The sequence below is a fragment of the Drosophila obscura genome, unplaced genomic scaffold (genome assembly GCF_018151105.1).
Source record: "Drosophila obscura isolate BZ-5 IFL unplaced genomic scaffold, ASM1815110v1 contig_181, whole genome shotgun sequence".
Lineage (NCBI taxonomy): Eukaryota > Metazoa > Arthropoda > Insecta > Diptera > Drosophilidae > Drosophila > Drosophila obscura.
The window spans coordinates 1,112,844-1,137,029 of NW_024542769.1; the positions used below are offsets into that span (position 1 = coordinate 1,112,844).

Consider the following 24,186-nt stretch of genomic DNA (forward strand, 5'->3'; position numbering starts at 1 on the left):
AACGACTAAAAACTTTCGTCCCCACCACTCCAACTTTTACCCCAAACAACAAACACAATAGCAGCAGCAGCAGCAGCAGCAGCAACAGCAAAACTTTGCAACAAATTGCAGCAGCATAATTGAGCAAACGATGAATGGGGAGACAATCGATTTTTTAATTGGTTTTCCTCGCTTTGCATACCAATTTTGGGTTTTATTTTCACTTTAAAACATAAATTTAAATAATGTTTCTCTTCTTTATATTTGTAGTATACATTTATGTGGCAACATTATGACATTAGCTAAAGATGGGGGCACCCCTCTCCCAGTGCTCTGGGCGATGGAATCTGTGTGTGTGTTTGTGTGTTTGTGTGTGTGTGTGTGTGCACGTTGCAAATACTTGTTTCTTTTCTTCTTGTGTGTGTGTGTGTGTGTGTTGACAAAATATAACCATAAGCTAATTAGCATATATATCACATACTTCCTAAATTAAGAGCTACAACTAAAAACTATTCTTCGCTTTTGATATTTCCATCGTCCTTCCTCTGTTTTGGTATTATAGTTCTCTTAGATCCAAAAAAAAAGTTAATATATAACTTCTATATACAATTTTATAGATTTACTTTTCGTTTTGTTTTTTTTTTTTTTTCTTTTAGTAATAGTAACTCTTGATATTTGTTGTTGTAGTTTCTGTTTCTTTGTTTAAATATTTATCGTTCTTTTTTGTTTTTGTTTTTTGTTTTTGTTTTTAATTTCATAAGAATACTTTTTTGATTTTTGTTACTGCGGAAGTTTCGTTGCGTTTCAGCTTTTTTGTTTGTTTTGTTTTTGTTTGCAAAATTTTGAAAATAAAAAAAGGGAAAAATTTAAAATGAGATCAATACCAAATAAACAAAGAAAAGGGGTTTCCCACTCCACTTCATCGTTCGATTCGATGCTCCCCCAAGCGGATGGATAGCCCCTGGGGCTACTTGGTATTCCTTTTTTGACAAAGAAATAAATTAGAGTATGTCCGACCAAAGAAGTGCTCTCCTTATAAACAAACGAAAGCGCACAAACAAATAAAAGTAGGCACGAAAATAAAGTTAAGTTTAGTTTAGTTCTCTGTTCGTTTAGATGCTATGATCCAGAATGGAGACCGGATCGTAGGAACGTTTCTTGGCACGCAAATGCAGAATGTAACAGACGAGCGCCAGGCAGATGAAGCACACCGCAATGAAGGCCACCAGCAAGTAGTAGAAGTCATCATTATCGCTGACAACCTCCACCATTTTGGGCTCCAGCTCGTACGAGCACAGGCAACCTGGCGGCTGCCGCTGCTGCTGCTGCTGCTGCTGCCCTGAGGAGGTGGATGTGGATGATGGAGCTGCTGTGGTTGTTGTTGATGTTGTTGTTGTCGTTGTCGTTGTGGTGGTGGCCAGAAGCTCCGCACTAACCGAACTTGTGGTCCGTTGTGTGGTCTCGGGGAGGAGTGGGGGAAGAGGCTGGTCTATTTCCTCAGTGGAATCCTCCTCCTTGTAATCGGAATTCCCATCGTACTTTTGCTTTTCATGTGGCATGGGATGTCCCTCGGGCCAGCACACCGGACAACAGGTGTCCTTGAGGAAGACATGCCGCTCACTGGGGCAGTCCACATTCCCACAGGAGGATATTGTGCACTTCTGCTCCCCACGGACGCACTCGCACTCGAGGCACTCGTCCTTCCAGGTGTCGCCGTCCTTGAAGTACTCGTTGAGGTTCTTCGACTCACAAATGGCATTCGATTCGACCTCGTCGCAGCTCTGGCGACAGATGCGCGCCCCCGAGGTGCACTGGCAGCGCTGGCACTGCTGCAGCCAATAGAAGTCCGTCTCCCGCACCTCCGTGCAGTTGGGCTCCTTCCGGCACTGGTACTCCCCGCAGCACTGGCCCGGCGTGTCCATCGCCTCTGGCAGCACCTCCACCACCACCTCCCCCTCAGCCGAGTTGCAGTCGGGTATGTAGCACGTCCGGCACACACACTTCTTCGACAGACAGCACTGAGCGTAGGCCTCGTCCTGGATGAGGCTCATGTTGTACGACATTTGCGACTCCGCTGCGGTTACAGCGTTTACGGCTGCCGCTGCGGCCCCAACTTCTGCTACTGCTCCTGCTCCTTTGGGGATGAGGACCACGGCATTTAGTGTCTCGCGTACAGAACTATCCGCCGGGCACTGCATCTCCGACTCGGGCGGACATTTAATTGAGTCACACAAATCCGGCAACGGGGGGAGGTCAACTGTAATGAAATATGAGAGATGTGGGCGGGAGACTCGTTAGTGGTTTTGCTTGTCAATAAAAGATGAAGGCAGGTCTTAGTGGTGGCTTAAATGGGAGGGCACGGAATGCTAGAAGGAATGTCAAGAGGGGCAAGGTTTCTCGCCCCCTAAGAGCTCCAACAAGAGAATATAATTGAAAAGGGAAAATCGATTGGTGTGAGCGGACTTAAAGAGAGCAAGAACATATAAGTAAGTGCGAGTCCATTTTTGTTGAGAAACATTTTCAATAATGAAAATAAATGCTTTATTTTCTACTAAATTTTAATGAGTAACTTATTCACTTTGTGGCAGACTTTGGACCAAAACAAGTGGTCTAAAAGAGATTCAATACTCTTGGAGCACTCTGGTACAGATTAAAAGACATAAAACCTATAGAAATATCTATTCAAATATCTTCTGTTGAAGGTTTTGTTGCGTAAAAGAACAAATTTTTTGAATAATCTTTTTAAATTGTAAATATTTAATATTTAATTTGGATCTCTTACTTATCTCTCTCTTACTCCTATATCTACCCATAAGTTATCGCATATCTTTAACGTAATTAAACCTCCCTTTTTCTGTTTTACAGAATCGCCTGCTAAAGCAGAACCAAATGCATTAGGGTCAAATCCTATCTGATGAACGACTGGTCCCCTGGTTATCTAAGGTAAGTGATTCATTGGCGAACAGTGGACCCTCTCCGCAGTAAACCAATTAAAGTTTCCTTCCATTGATTGTTGACTGTGTGTTTGTATTTGTGTTTGTCTTTCCATTAATTTTATTCGACGAGCACTACGCGTATTGTGTACCTGTACCTGTACCTGACACCCCTTTCTCCCTGCTCCTGTACGACCATTTCTATTGAATTTTCGAAACTTTTCTGTACCACAGCTTATACTTTTTCCTGTCGTACGGTAGTCGAGTAGAGGGTTTCCATTGTTCGAGTTAATTTGTCATTTTCACTCGCCCATATAATGGGAAATTTTCCTCCTTTGACTTTTTTGTTCCACCATTTCCTTTGCTTTTTCCTTTTTTTATTATCGTTTGTTTTCGAAGCGGACAAACAATCGAGAGAGTTCAGGGGTTTGGGGTTCGGGGTATCGGTGGGGTTCACGGGTTCGGCAGTCAGGCCACCAGTAAGGACAAAGTAAATATCTGCTTGAAAAAATCGACTTAATTTAAGCACAGGCAACTTCTCTGTCGAATATTAAAAACTTTAGTTTTTTATTCTTTCCTTCGCTTTGGTTTTGGGTTTTGGGCTTGGGGTTTTTCATCTGAATTTTTTGACCTGCACTTTGATGTCTCGGCTGATGCCACAGAATGTTGTTTGGTGGGGAAATTGGTGGGGAAATTGGTGGGGAAATTGGTGGGGATTGGTGGTTCCGTGGACTCCAACTGACGGCTGCTTTGAAGGAGCAGCTCCCACGAAAACTTCTTACACTTTATTTAATTAAAGTTTGTCTTGTGTTCCGTTGACATTCGCTTTTTCGCTCTTTCGCTGTCGTGTTATCAGCGGGACAGCTGGGACAGTTGTTGGAGTGGGAGTCTGAGTCTGAGTCGGAGCCGGGGTCGGGGTCGGGGTCGGAGGGTCACTCCACTCGCTGTCGTATTGAGTGCGCAATCTGACTTTGAAGTTTAGGAAATGGCAACGGCAACGGCAACGGCATCGCCAACGCCAACGGGAGGTTAGACTTAAACGAGACATGCCCCCGAAATGCCCCAAAAAATAAACAAAAATGCAAACAATTTAAATGCTGCTCAACTTGATTTTGTGAGGCCGATGCCTCCATACATTCTTAGTGATTAGTACAGACGAAGTGTACACTCTTTTTCTGTTTCACTGGCACCTGAATGACATTCAGGTTTCGATTGTAGAGCAGATCCCTAAGCGGACTACCATCTGGACCATCTTATGCTGTAACTAATCATGAAATATCCCTGATTGAAGTTTACCACTTTCATTTGGCCAGAATCGGCAACATTTGAGTGCAAAGAAACGCCTGAAAACTGCATCTTCCTGCACCAGAATACCAGAGCACACACTCCTTAACAGCCTTCAGGGCAAACTGGCTTGCAAAAGTGTACATACCCTTCCATGGTTGTTGGGGGGGCTTCTATAGAGTACACAAAACACGAAAAAATGTGAATGAATTAGCCGTCAGGCGGTGGACAGGGCAATGCATTCGGTGACGCGAAGAGGGGGCAAATGGGGGACTGGAGTAGCAGCAGCCACCTAACCTAGATAAAAACCAAACCGCACACTTGGCTGCCTATTCAGATAAAGCCAGAACCAGAACCAGAACTGAAACCAGTACCAAAACTAGAACTGGAGGCCCAGGCACAGGCACAGGCACACAACCCAGAGATAGAGACACAGCCCCGAGATGGAGATGCAGCGGCAACAGCAACAGCAACAGCAACAGCAGCAACCCGTCAGATACAAAAGTGCTAGAGTGGTGGCGTTGCGGCAATAACAGGAAGAGGACAAAAGCGCATACAAAACTTGAACCGAGGATACTCGGTAGGATACATGGGGGATATTTCTTCTTCTGCTGCTGCTGCCTAGCTGGCTGGCTGACTGGCTGGATGGTGAGAAACTTATAAACAGCCCCGTGAAAAGTTTTCATAAAGGCTGAAAGTACACACACCGCCATACGCATATAGGCACTCGAGTGTTTTGCATTTTATGTGTGTGTTTGTAGCGGCAGCAGCAACAGCAGCAGCATGAATGAAAAACATCAAGGGAAAGGGGGAAAGGGGTGTGTGGGGGCGAGAGATAAAACTCTTTAAAAAGCGAAAAACTTTTTTAATAATCCAACGACAACGAGGTACAACGATTTTTATTCTCTCTCCTGCCGCTGCCGCTGCTACAGATACAGATACAGATGCAGATGCTCGAAAAAGATACGAATACTCAAATACAGAAATACTCAGAGCCACAGAAATCACTCGCCGGAACAGCAGCAACAGCAGCACACCGATAGGAACTGTGTCAGGAATTTAAATTGTTAGTTTATCCCCCCTATCCGCCCCCCACTCTCTCGCTCGCTCGATTCGACATTGATTGGAATCCCAGATTGTATCCATCTTAACCCCCTCTCACATTTCACCCATTCACAGGTGAGAAATGGGGCAAAGCCACTTGGAAATTGCCTGATTTGGATGAGCGACACACGGAGTGTGTCGAGGGTAAGCCACAGACCATAAGCTCTCTGATTTCAACTAATTTTAATTGAAGTATCCAACAGATACAATATCCAACTAGAATGTAATTTGCTTATGTCTATCTCTAGTGTTTCCGACACTGGAAAAAATGCATACCTACAGAATAGACAAGAAACTCGTCGCGAATGGTCTGTTCCTTTCGTATCATTCGAAATCCATGCAAGCCATTTGTTTATGGGAAACTTAGTGCTCGAATGCGTGCCTGGTATAAGAGTTGTATAAGAGTTATGTAGACTCAGAACTGTACTTTATTATCCCGATTTTTCCCTTCAACAAAAGTGTGTCAAACATTTCCTCAGTGCATGCCATCCATCCACATCCATCGTAGTCATGAAACCCTTTTGTTGTGGGCGGTGTCTGTCTGCTCAGTCAATGTGATGTGTGTGTTATATCTGGCCAGAGACAGAGAGCCAGAGATTATATCTGGCTGAGTGAACGGCTTGGCTAAATGAAATTCAATCAGGCTAATAGCTGGCGTAACCAATGGTCCAATGCCCGAATGCTCGAATGCGCCAATGCGCCATTGCCTTTGCCTTTGCCGTTGGCTTTGATTCGATTATGTGTCCTCGCCTCTGTGCCGTGCCACACCACACAGAATGCCAGTTGCATTCATAACGATATGTCGTCCTCGTCCTCGTCGTTGTCGCTGTCGGGTTGGACATTTCACTGGGTGCAAAGAGTGGCCATAGCAGCGCTACTTCTGTTCTACGGACTGACCAAGTTATTTGGCCTGATGGCTGCCTCCACGCCGCGCAGAGGGCAGAGGGTGCGGCAGTCTCTGTACTGGCGCATCCATGGCTATGTGATGCTCATTTTTGTGGGCTGCTTCTCGCCCTTTGCCTTCGCTTCGGTCTACCATCGGATGGCCTTTCTGCGCCAGAACCGCCTGCTGCTGCTGGTTGGCTTCAATCGCTATGTCCTGGTGCTGGTCTGCACCTTTGCCACGCTCTACATCCACACCACGAAGCAGGAGGAGATCGTCGGGTGTCTGAATCAGTTGCTCCGGTGTCGGCGCCAGTTGAAGCGTCTGATGCACACCCCAGAGCTGCGCCAGTCCATCGACCACCTGTCCACGAGGGGCAACCTTTTAATCGTGGGAGTGCTCATCGGGGTGTACATCCTGTCGCCGGTGCACACCATCCAGATACTCTCGTGGGACCCCGCGGTTAAAGCCAATTTCCTGTACGCCTTCAGCCTGGTCTTCATCTATGCCTGCAACCTGATCCTGCGGCTCTCGCTGGGCCTCTACGTGCTGGCCCTGTTGCTGCTCGACCACCTAGCGCATCATTCCAATGAGCTGCTGGCCAGGATCCTAGCGGATGCTGCCTCGCTACAGCCCCCCTTTGGCTACGGCATCATTAGGTGGCGGCAACAGCTCTGCCGCAGCCAACAGAAGTGGCTGGCCCTGGAGCTCTGGCGCCTGCTCCATGTCCACCACCAGCTGTTGGCCCTCTTCCGTTCGATATGCTCGCTCAGCGGCCTCCAGGCCGTTTGCTTTGTGGGTATGGTGCCCTTGGAATGCATGGTGCACATGTTCTTCAGCTACTTCATGCACTACAGCAAATTCATTCTGCGAAAATACCAGCGACCCTTCCCCGTGAACTATCACATCATTTTCTTCACGATGGGCCTCGTCGCCAATCTCGTTCTGGTCATATGCCTCACCCATCGGATGAGCCGTCGCTTCGCCCACACGCGGGAGACCCTCAGGAGTGGTGTGCTGGCCCTGCCACCGGCTGGCACAGTCAAACAGCTCAATCAAACTGTAAGTTTTTCATGGGTAAATCAAAGGAAAGGGCTGCCCAATTCCCTGTTCAGCTTAAGCTGAGAGTTAAATCTGTGCAAAGTCAGTGAACTTTATGAAGCAACTGAACCATGAGACATCGTAGGCTTGATAAATTCATTTATTGATTCGCTTCTCTGATCCTAAAGCATGCTCTGATTTATATCTGTTCATTTCTATTGGCTATTAACTTAAAATTACCCTTAAAGTTTTCTTAGCGTTTGATGCTGCTGTAAGGGGAATATTTGTGATTATTAAACGATTTATCATTCCTGCAGCTTCACTACTACGGACTGTACCTGAAGAATGCCGAGCACATATTTGCGGTTAGCGCCTGTGGCCTGTTTAAGCTGAACAATGTCCTATTATTCTGCATTGTGGAGGGGATGCTGTACTACCTGATGATACTCATACAATTTGATAAGGTCATAAACAAATAGCCAAGACAGGCTATGACATCGGCCAATGACAAGTGCGATAAATAAATACACATTGCGAGTATAAATTAAAATTAATATGTTCTCTCTGCTCGGCACTTAATAACTCATGGGTAAACATTGGAGCAGATTCAGAGATGCATGGAGTGGGTATGGCAGTGCGAATGGGAGTGCGAATGAGAGTGGGAGTCAGATGTGTCTTCTACTTACGTGTCGTTGCACTGGATACAAATATTAGTCCATATATTATAAGCATATGGTGCAAGCACCTCCCTGGCTTGTGCAGCAGGCTAGCCATGCTGAGCGACTGGTGTGTAGTCTGTGTGTGTGTGTGTGTGTGTGGCAATGACAGCAGCTGCTGACAATCGATATGACCTTGCCCCGTCCCCGTGCGGACCAGTGCGGTGGCGGTCCACTGAATTTCAGCACAAAATTTTCTGCTCTGGTGTAATTTGTATGCGAATTCCTCCTTTCGTCGAGATATCAAATCATATAAATGTCTTGTTAAAATTTGCAAAAATCAAAATCAATTGGCATCTCAACTGCGACGAAATCAACTGCAAAAAAAAAGGAGAAAGAAATGGTAGACGATGAGAATTTATTACGTGTACATATGTATATATATATGCTGAAATATATACTGCATTCAGAGCAGATACAGCTACAGATAGAAGCCAAAAGCAGTAGTAGGTGATTGTGGTAGGAGGGGAAGGCGTTAATAAGAGTAAACGAAAGGTGCCTGCCTGCCTGCCTGCCCCCCCCCGAAAAACGTTTCGTTTCGATTCGATTTGATTGAGCAAAAGTTCTCTCTGGCTTTGGCTTTGGCTCTGGTTTTTGGTTTTGTTTTGGGGGTTTCTGTTGTATCACTGCTAAAAATAGAAACCTTTTTTTTTTTTGCGACTCTGCGCGTAGTTTTAATGACCAACTGCCTGCCAGTACGTCCGTCCGAGGGGTAGTACGGCACGACGAGGGTCTCGGGGTCACCCATTTCCCCGGCAACACACACACAAAAGACAGAGAGAGTGAGAGTGAGAGTGAGAGGGAGAGAGAGAGCAAAAGGCCGCAACTGAAAAATGTTTGTGCACCGAAAACCCAGAGAGACAGAGAGAGATCTAACAACAACAAAAACGAGCGAACGACTGATAAAGCCAAAACAACACACATCAAGCATGAGGCAGGAGGCATGAGGCAGGAGGCAGGAGGAGGCATGAGTGGAGGAGGGACTTTCATGGGGTTCCACAGGTAAAGCCTCATCTCACCGAATCGAACAAATTTTGCGTGTGTGCTACAGAGCATTGGCATTGAATGCCGGACGATGATTTGCTTTTCACATTCATTCAATCAAATTCTAAACGTATCCGTCTGCTCTCATTTTGCGGGCAGAATAGGAGCTGCGGGGCAGGCGGAGAGTGTACGGAGATTTATGGTCCAGACCAGAGACTGATGATAGAGTCCCTGGACAGGACAAGAGATTTCCATTTACCACGGCTGCTTCTCTCTGGCGCTCGCTCTTTAAATTGAGTTTGGCATTTGGGTTTTGGTTGTGTGTGTCTTGGCTTGGCTTAAATTGCAGTATCTGTTTGGTTCAGGTCTGTTCTGTTCTGTTCTGTCGTATCTTATCTCAGATTACGTAGATGAGTTCCTGGAACTCCGCTTTAATTACTGGAGCTTCTTTTGTTTGTTGTCACACAACCAATAAACCCGAGAGTGAGAGTCTTGCATTCTGCATATCTCTGCTCGCCTAGAGACGAGACTCTGTAAATAGAGCTACGGCTCATGGAAATTTCTGGGAATTGGACTACAAATATTCTCCCCCCACATAGCTAGGTACCTGCTGGTCACACAGGTTCAGTAACACATAAAGTACACACTCTGCAAAGAGTTCATCATCAGCTACATAATGGACATCGCGAAATAGCAGAGCCACATATACATTTAACTCGTTCTTTCATTGGTTCCACTGCACAAAAGACCAACCAAAATATTTCTAAAGTATTCTCTGGTTGGATCTGTGAATGATAGACTAAAAATGTGTATTTATCTAAGATCTTGTATCTATCAGATATCAGATCTTATCTTATCGTAAGACTTCAGCTTCCTCTGTTACACTCGATGTTTTCGCTCTCCTATTCTGTTGATGCTTCATTCAGCCATTGCAGCTTTCTATCTAGAACTTTTGCTGAGTGCATTTAATAGATATCTGAGGCTAACATGCAGTAATCTGTGCTTCCTGTTTTAACACCTCTTCCCTTCTCTGTCCATGCCACACTTTCGCTTTAGGGAAAAATGGAAAGATACATAGAAAACGTAAGTGTGCACAAGCGTAGATGCATCCAGCGAAAGTTCTCTCAAGTACAGATCTTATCCGATTTCTCTCATCTTCCTGCTTTGACATCTCTCCCTCTCCCGCTTTGGCCCATTGTTTTCACTCGTTTTCACTTCTGACTTTCAGTCAGTTGAGTGCATCTTATGTATGTAACTACAGTATAGGGTTAGATTTCTATCTATCCATCTATGTATCTATCTATCTATAACTATCTAAAGTACATATTTGATCAAAAGTCTTTATTTGTTCCAGGTGCACACTGAGGGGGAATGTACCTTTGGGGCATTCTTTTACCCCTTATGTATCTTTGTACATATATCTCTAGAATATATCAGTATATCTGTGTGCTTCTTCTTCTCTCTCTCTCTCTCTCTATATGTGTGTGTGTGTGTGTGGTAATCGCATATTTGTGTAGATGACTAATCTGTTGATAGCAGCAACCAGCGCAACCAGCGCAACCAGCGAGAAAGCCATGCGCTGAGGCAGCGCTTTTCTTGTCTACGTCGCGCGATCGAATCAGAGACCTGTGCGGTGGCGGGGGTGTTACTGCTTCTACGCGGAGTGGGTGGTGGGGCAATGGCTTGGCAGCGATAACTGCTGCTCTCTGTGGTGCGAAGGAGAGCGGGAGCGGTGGGTGCGTCAACTGAACTATGAAATGCTGACGTATGCCAAAAGTTAACTGTAAGTTTATTCTGCTGACGCCTCTGCCATGGCTGCAGCGTTTTCCCCTCCTCTGATTCCACTCCACTGCTTAACGACAATGCTTTCTGATTTCTGCTGCAGAATTTCTCGTTGTTTCCACTGCTTCTACTGCTTATGCTGCCATTTATTCTGCCGAAGCGACGGCTATTACTTGTTGCTGCTAGCTTTTACTCAATGTGTATCGAAGAACCGGGGAATGCCTATCAGTTTGCTTCTTATGTTTATATTGAGGCATGTTCTGCATTTGCTGCTGCGTCTATTAATTCTTGTTTTGCTTCCGCTGCAGCTTTAACCGTAGCTTCCACTGCTTTGATACTGATGATGCTTCTACTGCTTTTAAAACTGCTTCTTCTTATGCTCTCTCTCTCTCTCTCTCTCATGCTTACTCTAACGATTCCGCTCTGGTGTTTCTGCTGCGTGTTCTACTCCTTTTTATACAGTTTAATTTTCAGTTTATTCTTATTTTTCCTTCCCCTTCACGTAGTAGCCATTACTGTTGTTTTTGCTGTTGCTGTTGCTGTTCATCATATTTTACCTCGAAAGCAAGTTAAGCTTTATGATTGCCATCAATTTCACTTGAATGCGAAATCTGATGCATCTTTGCTATGCTCTGCTTTGCCATCGACACGTCGCGACGTCAGCGTCAACGTCAGAGTCGGCGTCAGAGCTAGCCGCTAGCATCGGCTTTTTGCCGTTTTCTTTTCGTGTTGTTGCTATTTATCTTGCAAAAAATAAAAATAACAAAAAACAAAACCTTCCAGTCAAAAGTCGCTTCATGTCTGCCTGTGTGTGCATAAATACTTATGCAGGCACACACACACACACACACACACGCGGACTGGAACACACAGATACGATACAGTCTCATGTGGGGCTGCCTGGCTGCCTGCTCTGCTGCTATTTACTCGTGTTCGCGTACAATAATTTCACGTTCAACAACTTTTGGCTTTTTTGATGAGCCAGCAGAAGCTGAAGCTGAAGCCGATGCCAAAGCCAAAGCCAGCAGCAGCCCGCACTTGAAAGGTACTGCTTGTCGGTGGAGAGCGGAAGAGAATGGGGAGTATAGGAGTTAACAGCAGCTACTGGAGCAGAGAGTGAAGGGGAGAGCTGAAAGGTACTGAATGGCCGAAAGAGAATGGATGAAGGGGGTGTTGGAAAGGCAAGAGGATGGTAGAGTTAAAGGGTACTGCGAATGGTCGAGTGTTGGGGGGGGGAAGAAAAAGGAGATTTGAATGGTACTGAATGGGGGGCGCAAAGTAAGAGCGGAAGGTGGCTCAGAGAGGTGGTCGAAAGAGATGAAGACGATGATTACAAAGGGTATATTGTTGGCGGAGGGGCGCCGGTGGGGGTTGAAGTCAAAAGAGAGGCTTTGGCCGAAGCTTTGCTCTTTCCATTGCTCTCTTTCTTGGCTGTTGCCTCCCCATCTCTTTTCCACACATTGCAGTTCGGAGTCGTATTTCGGACCAAAAGCATAGAGTCTGGCGTCTGTCGGAGTCGTCGTTTCGTCTCGTCTCGTCTTTTGGTTACTTTGCCTCGCTCTGACCTCTGATTGCCCTGCCCGTGCGCTTCTCGCTTTTCATATGTACGAGATATACCCTACCCTTTCTTTTTTTTACTTTTCTACGTGGAAGGAGACTCTGCAAAGTTTTCTAGAGTTGAGCGGGATGAAAGGTTGCGGTTGCGGCATGGCCAATCACCTGCTAAACTTTCATCTAGGTTTTTATTTTGTGGCTTTGACAATGGCATGCATAAATGGCTTATACAACTTTTTCTTTGAGTACTCGAGCGGTTGGTTATAAGGTTATGTGCGGTGGGAGAGAAGATGCTTTACATACTGATAGCGGAAGATCTTCAACTACGACGAGTGGCTCTTGTTGGGAGTTACGAGATATTCATAGCCAAAAAGAAAACTTATCCTTCCTCAGTGCTAAGTAAACATCAGCTCAAGAGATTCTTTTCAATGCTAAATGTGAAGTTATGAATATCAATTATATAAGGGAAATCCAACAAAGAGAAGTGCCGTAGATAGGACTTGAAACGCATAAGTTCTCACGAATTGAATTTTTTTATCTTCAAAAAATCAATTTTGCATTTTCCAGTTATGAGTTTAACATATGATTTATGTATAATAAATACTAAGAAAATCGAGCATCTATTTATATCAATGGATGGAGTTTTTTTTTGCATCGTTCACAGAATCCTTTCATACCCAATGCGAGTCGTCCAGTGTAGCCCTTATCCATTAGCACGTTTCCCCAGAGTATATAAACTTCGACACCATTCCTTTCCCCCCTCCCCATAAGCTTTCTCGTATTTTATTTACTTGCTCTGGTTTCATATTTCTCGGCATTTTGGGGTATAACTTTAAAGCTTGCCCTTGCCCCCCTACTCCAGGTCTGTGTGGGTAAGCTACCAAGTAATAAGTCTTCCACGGTGCGTGCGTGCGTGTGCGACGAGGGGGAACGGGAATCTGTAAAGGGGGGTCGCAAACGCACAGAGAGAAACAAACAGCAACCTCAACCGACAGCGACACCGACACCGAGGCACCGACACAAATGGCTAATGAAATCAAATTGTTCGATCATTGCGATAAATTCACTTCCACCTATGCGCCTAATTTCTGTCCATTTGCGCGCTTGACGCTTTTAACCTTGATTTGTGGCAGTGTAAACAAAATACATGCCAAAAAGCGAGGCGAGAGACGAAGAGAAGAGGAGGGGAGAGCAGACGAGACGCAGCCAAGGGAGAGGAGAGCCAGCCAACCGATCGGATCGGATCGGATCGAGTGGGACAGATACAAAGATACATAAAGCATACGAGTGTAGTGGGTACAAAAAGCTTTCAAACTGTCCGTACGACTGTCCGTCTGTCTAACTGTCTGTCTGTTTTGACTATTTGTCTCTCTATTTATCTTGTGTGCGTTTTTTTCTGCTGTTTGCCTTTTTATTAAGTTACCTATTTATAATTTGTTTATTATTTAGCAAATGCCTGTGAATAATGTTTAAATATAAAGTCAAAGCAGCGCACAGCATCTGGAAACCTTGTTGAATGAAAATTGAATTGAAAATGAGCAAAAAATACAGGCAACGGGGCGGCACACACGAAAAAAATCCATAAATATTTTATAAATGACGTTATGCCGTACAGTTTTTCCTCTTGTTATATTATTAGCTATGCTATCTTATCTATGTACGCGGACGGACGGACGGACTCGACAGTCGACAGTAGAGAGTCGTCTGTATGTCCCACTGTGCTGTGCTGTGCTCTGCTGTGCCTTTCAGTGTGTAGGTTTTGTTTGTATAGCCATATTGGGTGCCTCGGTGCCTGCCTGGCCTGCCTGGCCTGCCTGGCCTGCTGCCTGGGTATGGGCCAACAAACAACGCTAGCAACGCTACGCTACCGACATTACCCTTCTACTTTTTTATGCTGCGGCTTATATAATCGGGCAAACAACAAAGAGAGCGAATAATGGAGACCGTGGAGACGGCAGAGGCGGCAGCAAAAAGCAAAACGAAGCCCTGCAACACTTGAAAAATGATTTCGGTTCGGTTTTCATACCCATATAATATATAGACAATCTCTCTGTGGAATTCCACTACTGCTCTCTGGCTCTGGAGCTATGTATATGCTCTGCTCTGCTCTGCTCTGCTCTGCTCTGTGGTCTCTGCTCCCTCGTACACACCTGCCACGTAAATTCTTTTTCGAGCATTAAACTGTGCTGTTTTTGTTGTTCACATGCTTTTTGTTGTTGTTGTTTGTTGCTTTTGTTTTATTTTTTTCACTTGATTTTTACTTTTCTCCACTTCACTTTATTTTAACCTTTTTTTTTTGATTCGTTTGTTTGTTTCTTGTGTAGCGCCTTTCGAGATTGTTTAAGTTTAACTATTTTAGCTTCTATTATAGCATACGAGTACGAGTAGTTTCGGTGTTTGCATCACTAAACGGAACTTAATTGATTGGCGGCAATTGTTACGGTGCGGTGCTGCTAGTGCTAGTGCTGCTGCTGCGGTGCTGGCAAAGCTCCTCACGCGTTGAAAGCCCAAAAAAGACTGAGCCTCCAAGCTCGCGCCACACACATTTAAAGCTTGCGATCGCGCCAAAGAGCGTAGCGAATGCGAATGGAGCTCTCTTCGAGCGATGACGCGATGATACGCTACTGAGGAGAGAAAAAGAGACAAAAAAGAGAGAGAGATATCGCAAGCATGACAGAGTGAAAGCATAATGGCGGGGACAGAGAGTAAGAGCAATACATTCATAGCTTTGTGCAACGAAGATCGGCTCTGTTCCACAGCGGGATCTCACAGCGGCCGGCCCGCATTCCAAGTGCAGCGCTTTAGTTTTGCTATTTTCATAACCTAGAGAGAGGATGGGGTGCTATGATTTTATGTGGTCTACTTTCAAAGAAGAGAGACAATGCCTTGATCAGCATCAAAAGTCGATTCGTCTATGTGTCTATGAGCTCTCTTAAGATCTAAATCGATTATATCCAACAAATATCTCTTCTTGCTTAGAGGCAGTTTAAGACTCTCATACATACATATGTATAGCGAAACGGTCCAAGAACAATTCTTAGTGAGAAAAGTCTTTTCAGTTTCTTTTGGTAATCCCAACCTCAGCCTGCCTGTTAGGGTATCAAAAGCTTCGTCACCCGAAAGCAGTTCTTCCTTTCTTGTTTTTAGCTGCACTCTCTTCTCTCACCGGTTTTTGCCGGTTAGCTAGCCGGCATCTGTTGTGGTTTCTCTCTCCCGGTCCGCTCTGAACAAAAGAGCTTAAAAGCTTAGATCGATATCAGGCGGCCGCTAAAGCGACGGCGGCAAACAAATTCATTTCCAACAGGTCGTAAATTTGCACAAACACACAAAAAGTATAAAAGAGAAGAGAGAAGAGAGACAGGAAGGGCAGCTGGAATTTCGGATTTCGGATGAGTGCCTGCCTGCCTGCCTGAGACTGCATCATGCTCGCACGCTCGCACGCACGCGACACGTGCATCATCGCGCTGCACCAACGATCGATCACTGTTGCACACTGGCACACGCATATTAATTGCGGGGAAAGAGAACACACAACACACAAACTGAAACAGAAGGGAAGATGGCAACTGTAAAAGATCGTTGCCTCCATTCCGCATTTCCAGGCCAAGGCGTGTGCGAAATGCAAATCTCAACAATCCCATGACAACACCCTCTCCCACGCCCACATCATCAGCAGCAGCAGAAGCAGCAGCAGCAGCAGCACGGATTAATGTAAAATGCAAAATGCAACAAAAAACATGCAAAAAATTAACAAAAAATGTATTTACATTTGTATGCGCAGAGATGCAATATGGATTTATTCCGTGTTGCTGATCGGGCCACAAGTGCGCGCGCGCTCTCAGGTGACTAATTGCCACCGATGGAGCGGCAAGAGAATGAGTAATCTCTGTCTCGAATTCGGAATCGGATTCGTAGGTTTATTTATTCTTCTTGTAACAATGTCAAGGGAATTTCGAGGCGTACTGTTGCAATACTCGGATTTACATATTAACAGATCAAATTAAGAGTCATGGAAGGCGGTTTACGATTCCCTGAAATTGCATTGTTTTTCGAACCGATTTTTGATAAACCGAAATGTGAGCGATCCTCTGCTTATGTGGGGATTATTTGAATTACTTTACCGATTGATTTGTGTTCCTGAAAAGATTGCAAAAATGCTTCTGATACGTAGGCGAGTCTTGGTTTATCTTCACGTGACTGTGATCATTGTCGTTATTTAATTCTGCCATATTCTCGGTGTAATCTATCCTCAAAATGGCTTGAGACTACATATCTATCCCAGTAATAGTAAAAATAATAGTATCCCAGTAAAAGTAATTTGTCTTTAATAAAATTAGAATTTAAATAATTGATTCTTAATATTATTTCTAATTGTTGTAACAGAATTTTGACTGAAATTTCGATCTTTCTTTAACCTTTATTTGAATCGTAGAAATTGCTTCCTTAACCTCAAGAAAATCCCCTATTTCGAACGGAATGACCCCAATGTCCATTACTTTGGTAAGCAGAACGAAAAAGAAAATGTAATGCAATACTTGTTCCCCTTTCCCCCTATCTTGACGCCTTTTCAGTGCGAGTGCGAGTATTGTCTTACAATGAGTATATTTTACTTAACTTTATTTCCTCATCCCTGCTACCCAGCTTCTTCTGTTTCTTTCTGCCGCTTACATCTTGGACAGTTTTCATGGCCAGTTAGCCGGAAAGTTGCTGTACCATAAACGGAGCAGCCAACAGATAACAGCAAAGAGGCAGGCAAAATCCGTATAATGAAATAAAAATATATAGCTAAATAAACTGGACAGGCCAGACGGACGGACGAACGGACGAACGGCCAAAACAAAAACAACATTGATTTCACTTTAACGAGCTTGTAATGTCTTTGAGCTGGCTTTGACTCAAAGGCGAAAAGTATGTACATATATAAAGCGCGTTATGTATACGACATGTGGGTCACAGCCAGACAGAGTATTTGTCTCTCTCTCTCTTTCTCTGTGTTTGTGTGTGTGTGTGTGTGTTTGTGTGAATGAAAACTTTTGCTGTGCTGGTGTGGCGCTGTCACATCCTAATAGGATAATAACGAGCACAGGCACTGGCGAAAGTTGTTGCGCCTTTTGCCTGGCAAAAGTAGCCCGAAAAATAAAATATGTAGCAACACAATAAACGATGATAAGGGGCCAAAGAACGTGTCGGCTTCAGTCTCAGTCTCAGTCTCTGAGTCAGTTTTCGGTCTTGGTAAACGTCATTATGGTTGCAAAGGCTCCAAACTTAGCTCCATGTTAGCCCTCAGATGGCACTTCCATTTGGCCAAAAAGAAGCTGGTAGTGGGGTTGCGTGGCTGAGTCGGAAGCCGCAGGAAGAACTGATAAGAAAACGACTTGCGGCAAATGTGCGGCATATAATGCGATGCAGCAGCAGCAACAGCCACCACACACACATCCTCCCTTACATCGAAAGAATCATCCGGCAGGCCATGACTTTTAGTGTCCTGAAGGCGTTTAAGTAGGGGCGTGGCTGTTGTTGCTTTCGGAATCTGCCAAATGATAATTTATGGGCGGAACTCTATGAAACTTTGAGGCGTCATGAAATCTGTTAGCAAAAGTCACAGTTTTTCTTTTTTCTTTTCTTGTTTCTGTTTCTGCTTCTGTTTCTGTTCTTGTTGGGGATGCGACATGGAGGGTAAATGGAGGTGGAACCAAGGAGAATATTGTTAAGGATAAATGTTCCCAGTCATGGATTTAAGTGGGGTGGGGGGTGCCCCCCCGGATGTATTCTGACTACGTTAAGGTGAGAGCGGAATTAAAAGAGGGAAATCAACAGTTCCACTCGACTTAATGCTGCAAACTGAGTGGCAGGACTCTGGACTATTGTAGGGGTAGGCAAATTGAATGGATGGGTGGGTGGATAAAGGAAGTTTATGGCTGGAAGGAAACTTGAGTGAGTTATAAAGCCAAAAGGGGAAAAGTTGAAGAGGTGCTTTGTGGCGTAAAACAAAGCGAAAGCCGGTAAGAAAAGCCATGAAAAGTGGAACAAAAAAAGTGGAACGAAAAAAAAAGGTGGAGGGAAGAAAACATAAGGAAAAGAAATTTAAGGAAAAGTAGCTCTCCCTCCGTCTCTCTCTCTATCTCTCTCTGGTACGGACAAAGTTTTTTGATCGCAATCTATGTAAGGTACATACATGTATATATGGGGAATATTGTGTACAGTATGTAGAGTAAATATGTACATAGAGGAGCGTAAGGAATGTAGTTTTGATACTAGAATGCTGGAAAGGGCTTTAAAGGGACTCAATTAGTTGACCTTTCCTTTGGGCAGATGTCACATCAGAACGAGTCTTTACTGTAGTTAATAGATTTGCCCATAAAACAGAAATAGTAACCCCAGAAAGAGCTTATTATGAAATCCATTAAGAGTTAATTTCGTTCCACCTTCATTCCCCGACCCAAGGTCACACACACACCTCAAGCGCACATTACACTCTTCACCCTCTCCTTCCTCCACTGTCCGTCTCTTTCCATCTGCCCCTCTTCTTGGCAGCCAAGCAAGACACTCGCCATGATGGAGATGACACTCGACGGCAGTCGAGGTGCCTGGTGACTGGAAAGTAGGCAAGCGAAGGCGAGAGAGAGACGAGAGCGACGAGAGAGAAAGAGAAAGCGCGGCGAGCAAATTTCAACATGATTTTGTGTGTGCATTTGAGCGATTACCCAAGTGATTACGGGTAGATGCACAAGGTAAGCACCTGACACCACCTGCTCGACAAACAATTCATAATTTTGCAGAGAACTGTTGGGCCAAGAGACAGATCTTTTGTACCTTTTTTGCACCTTACGCTTTCGACTTGCCACTCCACAGCCCCATAGCCCCCACAGCCACCCACAGCCACCCACAGCCCAATACCAGCTGTCCAGCTGTGCTTCATTCAGGGGTCATTATTTGGGGCCAACGAGTTATTTGTATACCCTTGAAGGGGATACTTGGATTTTGAGTGAAGGAAGGTGCACCATTTCTTTAATATTTAAATATATGTATACCTACCCACTGTTGATCCGCCGTGTAAATATACATAAACATATATATCCATATCCTTCTGCTTCTATGGAAACTAGTCTCTCAGTGTTAAATACGTACAATGTTACATAAGTAAAGGTTTACATAAATATCATAAATATTCTTTACATATCATTAAATATAATTGAATAGGGAGGGCCATTTTATACTTTCTGATCAGTATTTTGTATGCCATATCATAGAATCGGTATATAAAAATATTCCAAAGGCTATTCCCACCAAACATAAAATAAACTACCGTGTTATTATACGTTTAGGGACCCCACACAATCGGATCGCCTAATCAGTAGCATTCTTTGCCGAAAACTCTCTCAGTTTTGAATATATATATTCAATATACATATGTATGTGCGTATGTCTCTTTGGAACAGAAATAATCCAACGTATGCATTTATCATATACTATACATACATATTTAGTTCCCGTAGAAATAATGGATCTGCAAGGGTATTACAAGTCTAAAAACACCCAGAAGCTAAGAAATTCCTCCTCTCTTGCATTTTAGCAAATGCTTTCTCTTTCTCTGTCACACTCCCCCCCCCCCCGGCTTCACTTTTCCCCCCTCTTTTTTCATCAGAGTCAGAGTCTCCGCTGTCTCTCTCCATTTGGCTTTTGCCCCTTCATCAGAGCTTGCAAAACGTCGCTCATTTGTTTTGATTACCTTTTTCGCAGAAAACCAAAACCAATGCCAACAACAGATTTTCTCTTCTCTTTTGGACCTTTACTTATATTTCTTTTACTATTTTTACTGTTTTTATTGTTTTACTGTTTTTATTGCAACATTTTTCAGTTGGTTCCCGCGCGGGCTTCATCGTTCATGCATACACATAGCTCTATCCTGCTCTATCCTGCTCTATCCTTTCTCTATCCTCTTCCATGCTCTGCTTGAAAGCTTATCTAAGAACCGTTACAGCAGAGCAACGCCAAAGCCAAAGCAGTACCAAGAGAGTGAGAGAGAGAGAGTGCTAGTGGTAGGGGTATATCTAGTATTTATTCTCGTTTTTCCCTTTCTGGTTACGGGACTTTGAATCATGGGAGAACATCAAGCGTTGATGAGCTTAATTCCCAGGTGACACTTTTGTCCGAACAAATTTAGTGGAGCAAATTTTACACACTCACAGAGAAGAGAAGTCAGTCCCGTCCCACCACCCCCAACCCCCACTCCTCACACAGTCCCACAGTCCCCGTACCAGTCACTCCCTACCCTCTCCTCTCCACCGCACAATCACAATGGGTAAAATGCAATAATAAAGTTAGCAAAAAGATCCACATCTTTCTCGTTCTCGTTCTCGTTATGGTGCTCATTCTCTGTTCTGTTCGGTTCGGTTCGGTTCTGTTCTGTTCTGTGGGAGAAGCATCTTTCCTGCGCTTGTCTAACCGTTTCCGGAGCAGTTTCCGTTTCGCCTTGACTTTCATTTTGACGACAACGACAGGAGACAGGAGACAGGAAACGGGAGACAAGGAGACGGGGCTACAGGGCGACAGGAGATGGGACTAAGACCCCCGAAGGCCCGTTACCACCAAATTCCATTATGGGAATCCTTGCTCATTGTTTTCGCAGTCTCAGTGCCAGTGCCAGTGCCAGTACCAGTACCAGTCCCCTCCCAAGGAGGTTGCGGTGCGGCAAAGGTCTCCTGCCTTCCTGCCTGCTTTCCTTCCGCTGGCTGCCAGTCGGAACCCGAGCCCTTTGCCAGTCTCCAGCCTGGATTCCTCCTGGTCCTGGTCCTCTGTCGTTACGTTGTACACAAAATTAATATTACAATTTTTGCTTTCAACCCGCCTGTCATATAAGAGCGAAATAATTTCAGAAAGCATATTTCAAAATGAAATTTTCTTGCGGCCAGCCCCTGGTATGCGGTGGAGCGAGTGGTGCTTGGTGGCTTGGGGGCTTGGGGGTTGAAGGGGCATTTAGGCTAAAACAAATGTTTATGCGGTCTGGGCCTGGTCTCCTCTGGTCCTGGGCAAGTGGCCTGCTTTATAATGAAATAAATTTCATTTGCTCATTGACTCGATGAGACGATGTCGACAAACCAGAAGAAGGTGGAGCTTTGGCTGGAGCTGGCAAGGAAGGAGCACGAGCAGGAACAGAAACGAAAACAGTTGCAGGGACAAGGAGGCGAAGTCTGGCCGACATGTGTGGCCAGGCATGAAGAGGCGGCCCCGGAATTTGCATGCTCGAAACTGGAGCAGCAGCAGCAGCACTGGCAGCCGTAGAGCTGCTGTAGACCCGGACCCGGCTTCATGTGCTGGCAAAATCAACGGAACGACCCCGACATTAAGTGTTCCGGCGTGGTCTCCTCTCTCAGTGTGTGTGTGTGTTCATACACACATAAATATATATATGTACGTATACGTAATACGTATAAGGTATTAAGACTTGTGCGAAATGAAATATGACATGGTTGACAAAGGAGCGGATGGAAGATGGCATCTATATTACATATTACTCTCGCAGACACACACAGACAGAGCATGCAGCATGTAGCATGCAGCGGCTGCCAGGAGCATCAGCAGCAGCAGCAGCAGATTTTATGCCAGGCAGGCAGCAGGGCAACCCTTTGGCAAATATTGAATGGCACCTAGCCATATAGCACACTGTCCGCCAGGGGTAGATTAGGCCCCCCCGGAAAGTTGAATGCGAATAAATACACTTGGATGACCGGGCAGGGCCTTTGTTTTCTGTCTTCACGCGGCCTGGCATGGCCTTTGCCTAGGAATTGAAATTTCTGGCTTGAAATATGGCTCTGATTTCAGTTTCATTCGTTCTTAAGCCGATTTCTGATTACTTATCTTAAGTTATGACAGTTGTTTTTCTGTAGATGAACCGGGTAAAAATATTATTTTAAAATAAATTTCAGAGTTTAAAATATTTTAAATAATACCAAAAATTTAGTTAAAAGAACAAATTCCAAACTAAATTATATTGAAAATCATGTTCTTGGTTCGAAAATAACCAAAATTATAGAAAATCTTCACTTTAAAAATATATTTATTAGTTTAAATAGCTAAAAAAAAAAATAGATTGGTCAAGTAAATAAAAAATAAGATATCCGTATGTACATTCTATATATGTACTTTTAAAACGTCCAGAGAACAGTAATTTCTTTTTCATTCATCCCCAAATGAATTATTCCAAATTGATTTTATTCAATTATTTCTCTATTTATTAATTTTAACAGCTGCAATTATTTTTTCTACCAATAATTTAGTTCATGAAAATTCCAGTTAAAGATGGAGGCTGAGAGGTAACTACAGATCTTTTGACCCAACGAAGAACTACATCTGAGGAAAACTATAGGGAATATTTGTATTATATTTGAATGTGGAGTCTGTGTAGAAGCCCCTGAAAACTCCAATCCATTCGTATAGAAACAGAATGCCAAAGAATATCTAAAGCCATTTCAAAGGTAGCTCTTAAAGTTTTGCCTCAAATCCCTTTCCCAACATCATTCCTACTCCACTTTTGATGTCTTCCACTATCCATCAGGGTAGATACTGATCATCACAGGATATTTCCGGGTTGAGTGCAGTCATCAGGCATGCATAAATGTACATGCATCATGCATACATATTTGTGTACATATGTGTATGTATGTAAAGCATAAGCCAAATTCTATGTGGGCTGCTATCTCTCTGGCAGTCTGGCAGTCTGGCTATCTCCTGTCTCCTGTGCTCCTGACGGTGTGTCCTGGTTTGTGCATTAAATGCCACTCAGGCACTCGGCTTTAGTTTCACTCATTTTCCAGAACGTGGACAGGGACACATGCAGTGGGGATGATGCGATGCGGCATGCGGCATGGGGCATGGGGTATGGGGAATGTTTGGAATGCAGCGCGAGTGGAGCGTGTGGAGCGTTGCATACTTTACGGCTATGTGCGCGTCGCTGGCCGTGTGGCATGCCGCACAGTTCGTGTGGCGTGGCATGGCAAATGCAACGACCCGTTTGGAGACGACGACGACGACGATGATGATGCCACAGTGTTGCGTCATGTAAAAGATAAACAAGTCGACATTTTGACAACCTAAAAAAAACACAAACAAAAGCATAAAAAAAAAATGACAGAGAAAGGAGCAGCAAAAAAATGGCAGCCAGACAATGGATGACGGGGCGCTACGAAGATAGACTTTCCGACTCTGACGCTGAGGCTGACGCTGACGCTGACTCTCTCCCCACGAAAGTTGCCCCATCAAATAATCGAAATCAACTTTCAACTTCCAACTTTGGGTCCTGCAATTTATATGCAAATTTCATTAAGAAAAGCTGGAAGAAGTCTGGCGGGGAGTCCTTTAGCGGTGGCATTTCCTCCGCTGGTGCTATGCGGAATCCGCCGCGGGCTTAGACGCCGTCATCAACTCGGTTTTGGTGCGAAAGTCGGGGCCCCCCCTCCTCCAGGAAAGTAATTGAAACAAGAAATATGCATTTGACCAGAACTCCAACAGGACCAGGACCAGCACCCCCCCCACACTCCCATACATCCTCTCGCTCTCGCTCTCTCTCAACTAATGTAATTTAAAATGGACGAGTGGCAAATTACTTACTTGGACATTGCGGACATTCCACACCCTAAACCACCAAAACCCTCGAAAGCGCTGGCAAAAAAAAAAAACACCACGCAAATTACCCCCGAAGTAAATCCCCTAAAAAAAATGGCCCAAAATAAATTGCAAGGGCGGTTTATTTTGGTTTATTTTCTTTATCCTTGGCATTGGGATTGGGATTGGCTGGGATTAATTTGTAATTCAAATTTATTTCCAGCGAATGGTTAATTGGGTGGTCAGCCGCTCGACGATGATCTGGCAACGCCAGACGATCAGGGGAGGATTAGGCCCAGGGGCAGCATTAGGATTTCATATGAAT

At 44.5% G+C, this 24,186-nt stretch overlaps 3 protein-coding genes across 5 annotated transcripts in view; 2 read left to right on the plus strand and 1 right to left on the minus strand.

Moving 5' to 3' along the window:
• Nucleotides 1-24,186, plus strand: part of LOC111067911 — a 45,734-nt gene that overhangs the window by 12,171 nt on the left and 9,377 nt on the right. The window contains exon 2 of one of the 2 annotated variants that reach the window (XM_041592548.1): nt 2,845-2,922. The gene's annotated coding sequence lies outside the window, so the exon portion shown is untranslated. Of the gene's footprint in view, nt 1-2,844; nt 2,923-5,426; nt 5,445-24,186 lie in introns of those variants that run through there. The other variant, XM_041592549.1, reaches the window with a different exon arrangement.
• Nucleotides 700-14,499, minus strand: LOC111067906. Of its 2 annotated transcripts, none has more exons than XM_022357249.2 (3): nt 14,411-14,499; nt 7,911-8,257; nt 700-2,236 (listed from the first exon to the last, which is right to left on the minus strand). In XM_022357249.2, exons 2-3 carry the CDS (start codon nt 7,996-7,998, stop codon nt 1,092-1,094), a joined length of 1,233 nt encoding a protein of 410 aa, XP_022212941.2. In that variant the 5' UTR covers nt 7,999-8,257; nt 14,411-14,499; the 3' UTR covers nt 700-1,091. The 2 variants fall into 2 exon arrangements, with proteins under 2 accessions (XP_022212941.2, XP_022212940.2); XM_022357248.2 differs by lacking the exon at nt 14,411-14,499 and adding an exon at nt 14,287-14,306.
• Nucleotides 5,876-7,791, plus strand: LOC111067904 (putative gustatory receptor 77a). The gene is made up of 2 exons (XM_022357247.2): nt 5,876-7,245; nt 7,542-7,791. Exons 1-2 carry the CDS (start codon nt 5,929-5,931, stop codon nt 7,701-7,703), a joined length of 1,479 nt encoding a protein of 492 aa, XP_022212939.2. The 5' UTR covers nt 5,876-5,928; the 3' UTR covers nt 7,704-7,791.